This window comes from Hydra vulgaris, chromosome 14 (assembly GCF_038396675.1).
Source record: "Hydra vulgaris chromosome 14, alternate assembly HydraT2T_AEP".
Taxonomy (NCBI): Eukaryota; Metazoa; Cnidaria; class Hydrozoa; order Anthoathecata; family Hydridae; genus Hydra; species Hydra vulgaris.
This window is the reverse complement of record NC_088933.1, coordinates 14,047,710-14,060,819: the sequence shown is the minus strand read 5'-3', so window position 1 is coordinate 14,060,819 and position 13,110 is coordinate 14,047,710. Positions and strand designations below refer to the sequence as shown.

Genomic DNA, 13,110 nt, shown 5'->3' with positions numbered 1-13,110 from the left:
TCGATATAAAATCAGAACGGAGACTTAAGGGGACGAGAAATCAATGGAAACTCGAATAAAGTATCAGATAGCTCAAATAAATATTAGACAGCACATATTATGTCAATTATTAGTTATAGTGCAGTAGTTTATGCTCTAAAATGCTTTTTCTTATCTCTGAATATTCTAAAATAACATGTACCAGTATGTTGTGTTGACAATACAGACGTAATTGAAATATTACACAACGTTGATCTCACTGAAATTACTAATATATAATTATCATTTTTTTTTTCCATTATTCAATATTGAAATGCTTAGAGTTCCCGTGACTAATGTATTTAATATAAACAAAATATAAATAAATTTCTGTTAATGTATATAGAAACTAAAATTAAATAACTTTAAGAGATTTGACAACTAAACCTTTTCCCATTTTGTCAAAATACTGGCCCACTGTGCTATGGTTGAATACCCATGAACTGTTTTAGAACGACTAATTTAGAATACATATACTAAAATGGTATAGATGCAAGGTAATTAAAAACATAAAAACAGTTGATATTTTTCAACTACAACTATTTTTAAAGAAATTTTTGCTGTGAACGGAATACGATTTTTCATTATTTCATATCTTAAAATCAAGATTTAAAATTTTTAAATTGGTGAATTTATAAGTAAAATAGAAAATTATTAGCAACTTTTTTAGTCAGTCTCGTTAAACGGGTCAGCCCGCTTCATATAACCTAAGGGGCTTATTTATATTAACAAATATAAGTGGATGAACATAAGCATAAAAGGGAACAATTGAAAAGCTCTAAAAAAACCCTTTATTTAGTTGAAAAAATCACAACTTCAGAAATAAGTAAATTTAAAAATACTTGTAGATTTAGTATTAAAACCAAGGTTCTTAGCATATTTAGAAGCTGCAAGGTAAGAGACTTATTTAAAAGTAATGTAAGAGAGAGATAAAGTGAAGAAGATAGGTTTTTAAATGATTATTTGATGTAAAAAATAAACAACTTTTAAAAAAGATCCCATACAATTGGTTCAGGGGCGTTAAAAGCATTTTTTGGTCTTTGACATGGAGCAAACTTCAAACATTTATATGTTTAAATTTATATCAAATAAAGATGCTTCGCAAAAAATTGCGATAATTGGAGCTTGGGAACAAAAAAGGCCCAAAATTTTGTCTCCCCAGCCCCAAACGTGAGAGCAACAAGTTGATGAAATATTTTTTGTACAATTTTCATTTAGACTTATATTTATCGATAAATTTTAAATTTCATTATAAAATATTTTAGCCTTCAAAAATTATGGCCATATAAAGTTTAAAGCCCCCTCAATTTTAGGGGTAGCAAAATTTTATATTGTCATAATTTTTAAACGCTGAGAGATAATACAATGAAACTTAAAATTTATCGATGAATATAAGTCTAGTTTAAAAAACTTAAAATTTATCGATGAATATAAGTCTGTTTGTTACTGTCTCAAAAAGTCCTTTAATGTTTTTACATATTGTAAAAACATTAAAGGAATTGTTGAGACAGTAACAAGCAATGTAAAATGGTAAAAATGATTACATTCTAAAGGGGGGCATTAGCGTGGGAGACTGATTTTTAAAAGTTTGTTTAAATTTCATAAAAAAAGTGACAGAACCTAATGCCAAAAAAAAGTTTATCTACGAGGAAGGAATAGGCAATGAAAAATACAAAATTGGTGGCGTAAACAAATTGTTTATTGTTGGTTCAACAGAAAACTTGGCTGAACTTCATTCAAATTTTGAAAAAATTATAACTATTTTGAAGCTAAACGACTTAAAATACTTTTGTGCTTTTCATATGAAATTGGTAAACATAACATTTGGAATTGAAAGTGCTGCATCACCACTTCTTTGCCCTTAGTGTAACAATAGCAAAGAAAAAAATGCAAAATTTTTAAGCTCATGGTGAGCTAAAAACTCTATGAAGTATTCGTTCATCAGCTATTGTTTAAAAAGCATTTTGATTAAAAAAATGAAAGCCAAGCTTTCAGGTGTATCTTATATTAATTGCGTTAACCATCCACTAGTTGATTTGCCTAATAACGAAAAGCTTATTGAAGTTCTTGCTCAAATCGAACTTCATCTTCTTTGTGGAAATACAAACAGAATTAATGATAATCTTGTAAATTAATTCAATCTATGGATGGCACTTTATCGGCAAACCAGTGAAACCAAATTTTAGATTTTTAAAGGCCTAAGCTTTATGGGGGTCAATTTAAAGGTAGAGAATGTTCAAAACTGCTAAAAATATTTATGTGTTAAAAAACTTAACATATTGTTTTTATAGTGAATTCCTTTAAATGTTTTAATGCTTCTATTCCTTTAAATGTATAAAATCTGTTAAAGTGTTTTGGTTCTAGTTATAATATAAGTTTATAATCTGGTTACTTGAATATAAGTCAACCATTAAGGATTACAAAAAGGCTTATGTCAAACTTGTTCTAAGAGTGTCACCGAAAGTGCATGCTCTTATCAAGTATACATGTGAATTTCTTTCATTTATGTCAAATTCTAATCTAAGTAAAGTATTGGGTTTTTGGTCTGAACAGGCCTCTGAATTTGTTCATTATAATTTTAAACAGTTTTGGGAGAGTAGATACAATGTGTTTAGTAGTCTCAATCGCAAAAGCCTGTTTTAAGCCACTACAATGTGTTTAGTAGTCTCAATCGCAAAAGCCTGTTTTAAGCCACTGTTACGTACAACTTCCAACATACTTTCTTTAAAATAGTTTTACTTCAAAAATGAATATGTTATTAAATGTTTAAAAATGAATATGTTACTATATGTTCATCTTTTCAAAGGTATTATTGTAAATGAAAATAAAAAATTAAATGAAAATATAAATATAAATATTAGTTTGTGCTGCTTAAATCATTGTTTAATTGAAAAACGGTTCAATTTATCACAAGGCTAACACAAGATTTTTTATTATTTAAGATATTAAACAAACCTCCATTCATTTTTACACCAATACAATTACCGTTTAAAAAAAAATAACGGTGATCAGAAGAAGGGGGCAGTAAAAGCATATAAAAAAACTCTACCATTATGAACGTGACCAAAATTCATACGTAAATTCTCATTTAGTAAAAAAGTATTTTAATGTTCAAAAATAATGATCTGTAAAGTTGACGACCCCTTCAAATAAAGAAGTTTTAAACTTTCCAAGATCGTCATTTTTAAACAATAAGAAATGATTTTTAGATAAATTAATTTTTTTCGATGAATTTCAATCTAAGATTAAGATTAAACTGTAAAGATTAATTATTAAAAAAAAGTTTTTTCTAGTTGCAAGTTTTTTAATTTTGCTTATAAGTTTAAATAACAATTATACGTTTATAATAAAAATAACAAAGTAAATTGATGAAAAGTACAACTATTTTTGTAATATCGTATGCTTATTTTTAAACAAAAAAAAAACTAAAAAATAATATTTATACTGAATACTGAGACTAAGATTGGTCTCACAGAGTTTTGGTCAAAACAAAATAGTTTTAATTGGCAAAAAACAAAAAGGCATAGCGGGTAGGGGAGACCGGGGCTAGTTGGCTCGGTTTTTACTCTATGAGCTCTGTAGCCCTAACGGTACATTTTTTTAAAAATATTAAAGTGTAGTCTTAAAGAGTATGGATTAGGGTAACTTATAAAATTTGCATTCATTTACAAAAAAAAATTCTTGGGGCCTTTTCCAAGAATTTTTTTTTGTAAATGAATGTAAAAATAAAATTTTTTTAATTTTTTTGTAAGAATAAATTTTTTCAATATTGTTATAAATTTAAAAAAAATAAATAATAAATTTATAAAAATATATATTTTTTTCCATAGTAAATGCTATGAGCCAACTTACCCCGCGAAAAATTTGTTAACTTACCTCGAAACCTTTTTTTTTAATAAACAGTCGATAGATCCTGAAAAACGGCAGCTTTGAAAAAAAAGTCTGACTGGATATAGTAAACCAATTGTGACTGGAACTTTTACAATAATTTTTTTTTCATACGACTAACTATTTTCTTTGAAAAGTAAAAAGGAAGCAATGTTCTAAAAGTTACGTTTTTGTCCAAAAAACGCATAAATCTTAATATCTCCAATGCGCATGCGCAAATTCTGACAATACTACAGTGAATGATGAAATGGTCAATAAGGAAATTTCTGTGCAATTTTTGTCACTTTCTGATGAAAGGCTCTGAAGATAACCGCAGTTCGTCAACTTACCCCTGCGGCCAACTAGCCCCGGTCTCCCCTACAATCAAAGACTATGCCGAATTGGACAATTGTACCTAAAAGTTTAGCATTTTTAAATCTAAAATCTACTAAAGAGTGGCACAATTTTTCCTTAGTTTCAAATAAAATTTGACAAATAATAAAATCTCTAAAAGTTAGATATTGCAAATTATAAGGAAAATACACAAAGGGGTTATATCTAGAATTAAAAAAACACATCCAAAATATAAAAATATAAATGAAATTTCCCTTGTTAACTATACATTTTATACAAAGTTTGATTAAAAATTTTGATTTATTCAAACGCGTATGAGCAAGGCTTATTTTTATCACGCATTTTAAAATTTTTTCTCTTTCTTTTTTGTTTATTTTGTATTTGTTTTGTTTATTTATTAATTGATATTTAAGTTAATTATTTTTTATTTTATTTTATTGAAATTTCATGCTGTATTTTGCTAAATATTGTCTTTATATTCATACAGTTTGTTGGTTTAGCATAGGAACAGCCACAAATAGTCCATAAAACTACCCCAAAGTAGCGTCGGCTAATGATTAAAATTTTTGCTCGCCAAAGTAGGGGAGATGGGGGCGCATTGATCGCCGGGGCAGTATGATCTTTTGGCTTTTACTCGTTCATTTTTGCCTTACTAGAAGTGAGGTTGCAATTTAATTAACCATTATGCTTCCCTAATTGATTATTCGTAATATTTTTTCATAAGGTTATCAGCGTCAAAAAAAATAAAGAAAATATTGTTTTTCGTCATAAAAAGTGATTTTTTTAAATCGTACTATAATTCAAATATATTTTTATTTAGATGTCTGTATGGGTTAACAACAATTTTATTTTAAATTTGTAAGTGTTAGGTGTATAATATAATATATAATTTTTATTTGGCTGCAATTTATACAGTAGATATTGCTAACAATATGTAACCTATACCTATTGGGGTACATTGATCTTTGACTATGCGGGGCCCATTGATCGGAGGATCAAAGTGCCCCATAGAAGACGAAGTGCCCCATGTTTTTGTTTATAAGCAATACAGTTAAACGAATGGAACTTTTAGCATTTCATTTTTTAAATCTACTTATGTTATAAGCTAGTAATAATAATACTATTATTTTATAATATCAAAAGAATAATATTTAACATAATAATTAAAAAATATTTAACATAATATTATTATGTTAAATATTAGCATTTATTAAAAACATATGTTTTTATTGATATATTTTTTTACAGATCTTAAAATGGTTAGAAATAGAATTAAAAAAACAAATAAAGTTGCTATACCAAGTGAAACAATGAAAGTAGCTGTTAATAAAGTTTTAGAAGGAACACAACTGAATGTTGTAGCACGTCAGTTTAACATAGATAGAATGACTTTAAAAAGATATTGTCGTAAAAAGAGGCTTAATCCAAATGAAGCTTTCAAGCCTAACTACAACAATAGACAAGTTTTTACAGCAGAAGATGAAAAAAGTTTATCAAGTTATTTACTAATTGCATCAAAAATGAACTATGGCCTTTCAACTAGGTCAACGCGATTATTGGCATATGAATTTGCTTTAAAAAACAATAAGATATGCCCATCATCATGGATCAAAAATAAAATTGCAGGCATTGATTGGTTGCAAGGTTTTATGAAAAGACAACCAGAGTTGTCTCTACGAACACCTGAAGCAACGAGCTTCGCTCAATCAACAGCTTTTAACAAACACACTGTAAGAGAGTTTTTTCAAAATCTTAAAACGGTAAGAAATCGATATAAATATAATCCTAACTGTATATATAATGTTGATGAAACTGGTTTAACAACCGTTCAAAAGCCGGTAAAGGTTTTAGCTGGTAGAGGAAGCAAACAAGTTGGAAGAATCACATCTGCAGAACGAGGAACATTGGTAACTGCATGTTGTGCCTCTAATGCTATTGGAAAGTCCATTCCTCCATTATTTATTTTTCCTAGGGTAAAGTTTCATGATTACATGATTAAGGAAGGACCTCCTGGATGTGTGGGATTTGCAAATCCTTCTGGTTGGATGAACTCAGAAATTTTCATAGAATGGATTAAACATTTTGTTAAATATTCAAACTGTTCTCAGGAATCTCCAGTTTTGTTACTTCTCGACAGTCATGAAAGTCATATTTCTGTTAAAGGCTTGGAGCTTGCAATTCAACACGGAATTACAATGATAAGTTTTCCTCCCCATTTGAAAAGGTTTTACAATTCTGCATGTGATAATTGGATGGTTTCAAACCCAAGACCAATGACCATTTATGATATTGTTTCAATAGTTCGAGAACCGTATACAAAAGCTTTCTCACCATCTAATATACAGACAGGATTTAGAGTAGCTGGCATTTAGAGTAGCCATCATCAGTTACAGATAGAGCTGCTCCAGATACAGTTACTATCACTCCTGTCAACAACATGGAATCTGAAATGATACCAGCACATGTTAATCACATAGAGTCTGAAATAACTATAGTAAATATTGAAACAAGTATTTTAAACAAAGTGTCAACAAGTGTTGCTTCTATAATCTCACCTGAGGTTTTAAAACCTTACCCAAAAGCATCTGCCAGAAAAAAAAAAGTTAAAAGTAGGCAGTTAAAAACAAGGATCTTGACTGATACTCCTGTCAGAAATGAAATTCGTTTGTCAAAAGAAAAGAAAATTTTGAAGCAAACCAAAAATCAACAAAAAGTCTCCACAAAAGATAAGAAAGAAACTAAGAATTACTTGCTTAGGAATAAAAAACAATGTAAACCAAAAGCTGCTTCACAACTTGACTTTCACAAATGATGAAATATTCTTAATCAAAATATTGTACTTTTAACAAGTTTTGTAAACTTAAAAGTTGTATTCTTATTTCAGTCTTTATATTTCAGTTCTTATAAATTTCAAGTTGTTGTAAAGTTTTAAACGTATATAAAGCGGGTAGCTTATAGCTGCTGTGATTTATACATTTTTTAATTAAATATTAGACTAATGGGTTTAACTGCTATATTTAAAAAATAATTAAAAAATTTAGATGTATTATATGTTATACAATATTACCCTTTGACTAAATTATTTACAAGATTTAGTTATAGAAGTGTTAAACGTTTAGATAATATTACGCATATAAGATCAATGTGCCCCAAGTCGGAGATCATAGTACCCCATAGTTTGGGGTACATTGATCTTTTGAGAGGGTTGTTTAAAAGTTAAAATTATTCATGTTTATCATTTTTTTAAATCAAAATATTTATATATTCCAAAAGCCAGATAGTTCTACATGTTAATAAGTTCGTAGTTAATAAGTTTTTACATCTCTTTCAGGTTCTGCGCAATTTTCAAAACACTGCTACGGCGATCAATGCGCCCCCATCTCCCCTACTACTCATGAGTTTCCGGTGAAATTTGAACTTGTATTGCACAACAGTCCAGGTTTTACATTTCGCTTGACGCTTGAACCAACTAAGCTATCCAGCCACACAAATTATAACACGTAGGGATATACCTAATTTTTATTGTGCGTTTCAAAGTTTTCTCTTTGAAATGCACTATAAAAATTAGTTACTGTTTTTTTTAATCAGCTGTTTTTTGGATATATACTTTTTTTGTTTATTTTATTTCTGCGGCAACTAATATTTTCCAATTTTTCTGTTTTCTACAAACTGTAATTATTTCAACATAATTAATTTGTTTTTTGACTGTTGTATGCTATATTTAATCATTTTTTAAATTGATTTTAAATTAACCACAAAACAATATGAATATACTATACAGACGGGTACAAATCTTTTAGATCAGTGCTTTTTAAGCTTTTTATATCTGTGATATTTTTACCTAGCTCTAATACTTTTCTCTTGCTTTGAACTTCTCATTTCATTCATATTAAAGTTTATCTTTAAAGTAAGTTACAACTAATAAGTTTACTTGCTTGTAAGTAATTTTAATTTTTTAAACTAAACTCTCAATTGGGATGGTTACTGATATAATACAGTTGTTGGGTGTTGAGTCCTACTGTAATAAAATGATAAATTTTTCAAACAATCCCAAAATTAAAAATGAATAAAATTTAACTTAAGACATGCAAACATGCACGCGCACTAAGTCGAATTTAGATAAAATTTATGTTGATTTAAGTTGTAAAGAATGAGCTATTGGTCGCCAGACCTACGCTATTTTATAAAAGCTAAAAATTTCTCAACGTGTGTTTCCAACACAAGTAGGAACGATGATCATCTGTGTATTTTCGATCATGTTGGCTTTGACTGGTAACCAACAGGTACCAAAGGTTTTTAAAAAACCGGCTAAATTACGTCAAATTATAAAGCGTAATTTTCTTACAATTTTCTTCGTAATAGGATTTGAAATCATGCTATCCATTCCCAGACACTTATCATGGTGGCAATCCCTTGCTAGACACCCTTAAACTTTGAAAAATTGTAATTAATAATAGCAATATTGGCAGTTTTATATCTAACAAATTTTTTAGCGAAAACCGCTTAAGTTACTTAACTTAACCGAAAATAATTACAGTTTGATTGCGTCAAAAAAGTACTGGTTTCTATTAGCATTTAATAGAAGTTAGAATCTAATATGAAAATTGTAATAAAAATGTTTTTAATAGCTATTTTGTTCAAAATAAAAAACAAAATAGCTATTAAACTTCATTTTATTATTAGAATTTTTATCTATTCTAATAGAAACCAGTGTTATTTTTTATCTTCAGTACCTGCTACTAGTCAAAGCCACTATAATCTAAAGTACATAGTTGACCATCGTTTCTGCTCGTGTTAGGAGTATGCGCTCAGAAATTTTCAGCCTAAAATAATGTAGGTCTGGAGGCCACAGGCTCTTAGGCTATTGAGATATGAGTTTTATAATACAACGGAGTGTTATTAGAAAAAAAATGGTTTTACTTAGTCGTTGATTATGGGCTTTTAGTTTTTCAATATTAGGCAATTTAGACATTGAGATTTCTCTGGGTCCACTTCGAACTCAAAAAGATCCTTGATTCTATTTAAAAAAGTATTATTTCTTACCTTCTTTAAAACGCCTCTTTAGTTCATCTAATTCTCGTTTTGTTCGGAATAAAAAGAAAATGAGAATTACTGTCACCACCAACACTCCCACAATGACAAACAGCCAAAGACTTTTTTGCTTATAGTCCAAATTTTTTTCAGAATAAACCTTTTTTTGGTTTTTCTTTTCCTCGTTCTTAGCAGACATGGTAAAGTACTGAAGGTGACACTGAAGGTGACACTGAAGGTGACACTGAAGGTGACACTGTTGTAACTTATAAAACTATATTTAAAAAAAGTTAAATAAAGTAAACCATTAAATGTTTCTTTCTTGTATAATGTATACTTCGTAATATAAAGCTTGAATTATTGAGTTCAAGCTCAAAGAAATTAATTTTAAAACACAAAAATGACTTGATTAACAATCAACCTTTTTCATTAATATAAAATTAACGAGCAAGAATATGCACTTTTTATGAGTTACACATGAAATATAAATAACTTTATATAACTTTAATATAAATAAATACAATATAAACATAATATAAATAATATATAAAGTTACACATGAAATATATAACTTTCGTACGTTAAAATACTGAAATATTAAACTGTAAACGTTCGTAAATATAAAAAAGTGACTATTAAAAGTTATTTTTATTCTCAATTGCTTTAATAAATATAAACATAAAATAAGCTAAATAATTTTTTATATTAATCAATATGTAAAAGCTAGTTGATAAATACAATTAGTTTTAAAATAAACAAATTAAAACTTTAATAAACACAAGAGAACATTCGTTAATTTCAAACTTTAAATCTTATTTTCGTTATATAATATTTACTCTTATTATAAACTGAAAAGAGGATTCCCACCCATTTTTTTAAACTCTGTGTAATTCTAAATTTGTTACGCGTGTTTTTTAATTTTAATTTTTTTTTTTATTAATTTGGTATTGATGATGTTGACACTTTAAAGCTATTTTCAGCTTTGTTTTTCTTTAAGGCCCAGTAAGAAGGTGAACGAAATGAAAAAAATAACAACAACAAGAATAATGATAATAATAAAAAAATAATACAAAGAAAATTACTAACAGAGTATTTATATACCAAGCTAGTTCACAAAAACTTGTTAGCGTTTACTGCAAATTTGTAATTTATGAAAACTAAATAATACATAATTTGTTTATACCTCTATTAGAGATAAATTTTTTTAGATTTTTTTTTTGTAATTCTTTGCAAATAACGAAGTTTAACTGTTCTTTAGGCTTTGTGATACGTCACTTATGAAAACTCAAGCATTGTTTTTATATTTAAGTAATCTCGATTCAAAGTTATAATCATATCAACAGCTTTTGTTGTTATCTCTAGAATAATTTAGTTTTAAAATTCTACTCAGCCGCAGCTGGTCCATCATTTACAGTGTAAATCTTTTTTTACAAACAATCTATTTTTAAAGCTATTTGTTTCGTAACGAAATATCTAGCGAATAAGTTATTTGTCGAAATGATTTCAAAACGTTGCGCATTATCTAATCTTTTTATAAACTTCTTATAAGTATAAGAAAACAATTATAATATAAGAACAATTAATAATTACAACAGTATACACACACACACACTCACACACACACAAAAAAAATTGTCGGCATATTCATTAACTTAAATAGTCTGAATTCGGTTATTAACTTGAATATATATTTTTTTCGTCGTTAGTTTTACTAATACTTTAGTTTTATGGTTGAAATTAACCAGCTACTGCAAGCCTCTAGATGAAAATTGTTACCAAGCATTGAAAATTGTCACCCAGCATTGAAAGAAATACTCACATACACTGAGGGCAATTATATCTCTATTGGAACCTCGAAAACTTATTATGGGAAATAAAGATTGTGTTTTATAGGAGCCAAGGTATATATGAGGAATATCTTCTATATTTGGAGGATGAATACTAAAAACTGAATGAAATACTCACTAAAATAATTAAAAATTAAAGAAAATAATTTGTCACAGATAAAGAGTTACACTCAAAATTGCCTGACTGTTGCGTGCGATTAAAAAGTGATGGCTTTTTATTAAGACTAGAGTATATAGTTTTCATCACCAAATAAGTGAGATAATAAATTTGAAATAATAATAAAAAATTATTAAAATAGATTAAAAGACAACAATTAACAAAGGATAGAACCTAGCGTATCTTAGAAGTTATTGGAAATGCCCATCAATAACATTATTTATAACGCGGTAATGTATAAATAATTTTATAAACTTTCCCAGATGCACAATACGTTAAGAGCTTATAGGGAAAACCCGCATGTCACACTTTATTGAAATTGTTTGAAACGTCAAAAAGCAATAGCTCTCGTTTCATCGTTTTTATCTAATGCACGACAATACCTTTCTGCTATAACATTGAAACCGTTCTGATATAATGACGAAGTTTTTTTGCTACGACAAAACCTTTCTGCTCTAATGGTTAAAAAGTCAGAAGTAAAATAAGGAAATCAAAGTCTTATTAATTGTTAAAGGATGAGTCACACTTAAGATGAGATATTAAAAGTCAATTAAAGACAAAAGATTCGCTGATGATAATTTGCTGATAGATAGCAAGAGGGGTCATAGCAATCTTCTGAGTCTTTAAAAATTGGAACCACAGATGCTTTTTCTAATAGGTAGAGAGTAAATATAATGAGAACTGTTGTGTTATTTATGTTCTGTATTTATTGTTCTATGGATTGTTCTTCTTTTAGTATAGACTAGATTGTAACAGATTAAGTAACACTGAGTAAAAGGCTGTTAGTTATTTATACACAAAAATGCGTTTGATCCAACAGCAAACCTAACGCAACTACATCTAATACAAAATCTACTTGACCTAATTAACAAAAGAATGCAGTTAAATTAACTGCATATCCAATTTTATAGCGCTACTAATACAAAGTTGTGATTAGATCAACTGCAGACCAAATGTCGTTGCGACAACTAATTTAGTTGGTTTAAGTTGGAAAACCTTCTGACTAGACCGCAAGATAAATAAAATATTTAATTTAAAGATAAAAAACTTTACTATACAGTGTTTTTTTTCATGAACTGTTAGTTTTTCATTAACTATATAGTTAATAGTTATTTATAATTAAGTAATAATTCTTCGAAATTAAGAATAATATTTATTTAAATTTAAATTGAAAATCTTGCTGAGATAACAATAAAAATTAACTGTGATATTAACGCTAACGTAAATATTAACTTAAATAAGTGCATACTTAAATATGTCTACTTTTCTAGAATATCTATATCACCATCCTTTAATATTTAGATGACAGATTATTATCAAGATTTTTACCCTATTTTTACTACTTAAAATGCTCTATTTGTAAACTTTAAACTTGTTTGTTAAGAATAGCTAGGTTAATCCAGCAAACGACTAGTTAGCAAGTAGTTGTTGCTAACTTGTTGCGACAACGACTAGTTAGCAACAATTACACAATACGATATATTCATAAAATTACAACATGTTGTCATTGTTTCTTTCAACGCTATGATAAGCAGACATCTATTAATATTGCAATATTTTAAGTTCAATAATCCCTCTTGATAATAAAAACCTTTTGAATTTGTTATTTTTCATAACAAAAAAACTTATAACGGAAACGGCTAAATCCAACAATAATAATAAAAAAAAAAGTGACATGACTACAAAGCTAGTCATTAGTAAGTTGCTAGCAAAGTTCCCACCACATCATCAGTCCATAAAAAAGTCATATGACTGTTGCTACAAAGCTATTCGTAAGCAAGTTGCTGGCGCAATTCTCATCACGTATCAAGTTTATAAAAAAATCACATAACTGTT

The 13,110-nt window shown here is 28.1% G+C and overlaps 1 protein-coding gene across 2 annotated transcripts in view; it reads right to left on the bottom strand.

Moving 5' to 3' along the window:
* LOC100206513 (aminopeptidase N) overlaps positions 1 to 10,533 on the bottom strand; it is a 70,265-nt gene extending 59,732 nt beyond the window's left edge. Inside the window, exons 1-2 of one of the 2 annotated variants that reach the window (XM_065818364.1) lie at positions 10,454 to 10,533; positions 9,283 to 9,544 (exon numbers count right to left, since the gene is read on the bottom strand). In XM_065818364.1, coding sequence (XP_065674436.1) covers positions 9,283 to 9,469 — 187 coding nt within the window. In that variant the 5' untranslated portion in view covers positions 9,470 to 9,544; positions 10,454 to 10,533. The remainder of the gene's footprint in view (positions 1 to 9,282; positions 9,545 to 10,453) is intronic. The other variant, XM_065818363.1, reaches the window with a different exon arrangement.
* Positions 10,534 to 13,110: the final 2,577 nt, after the last annotated feature.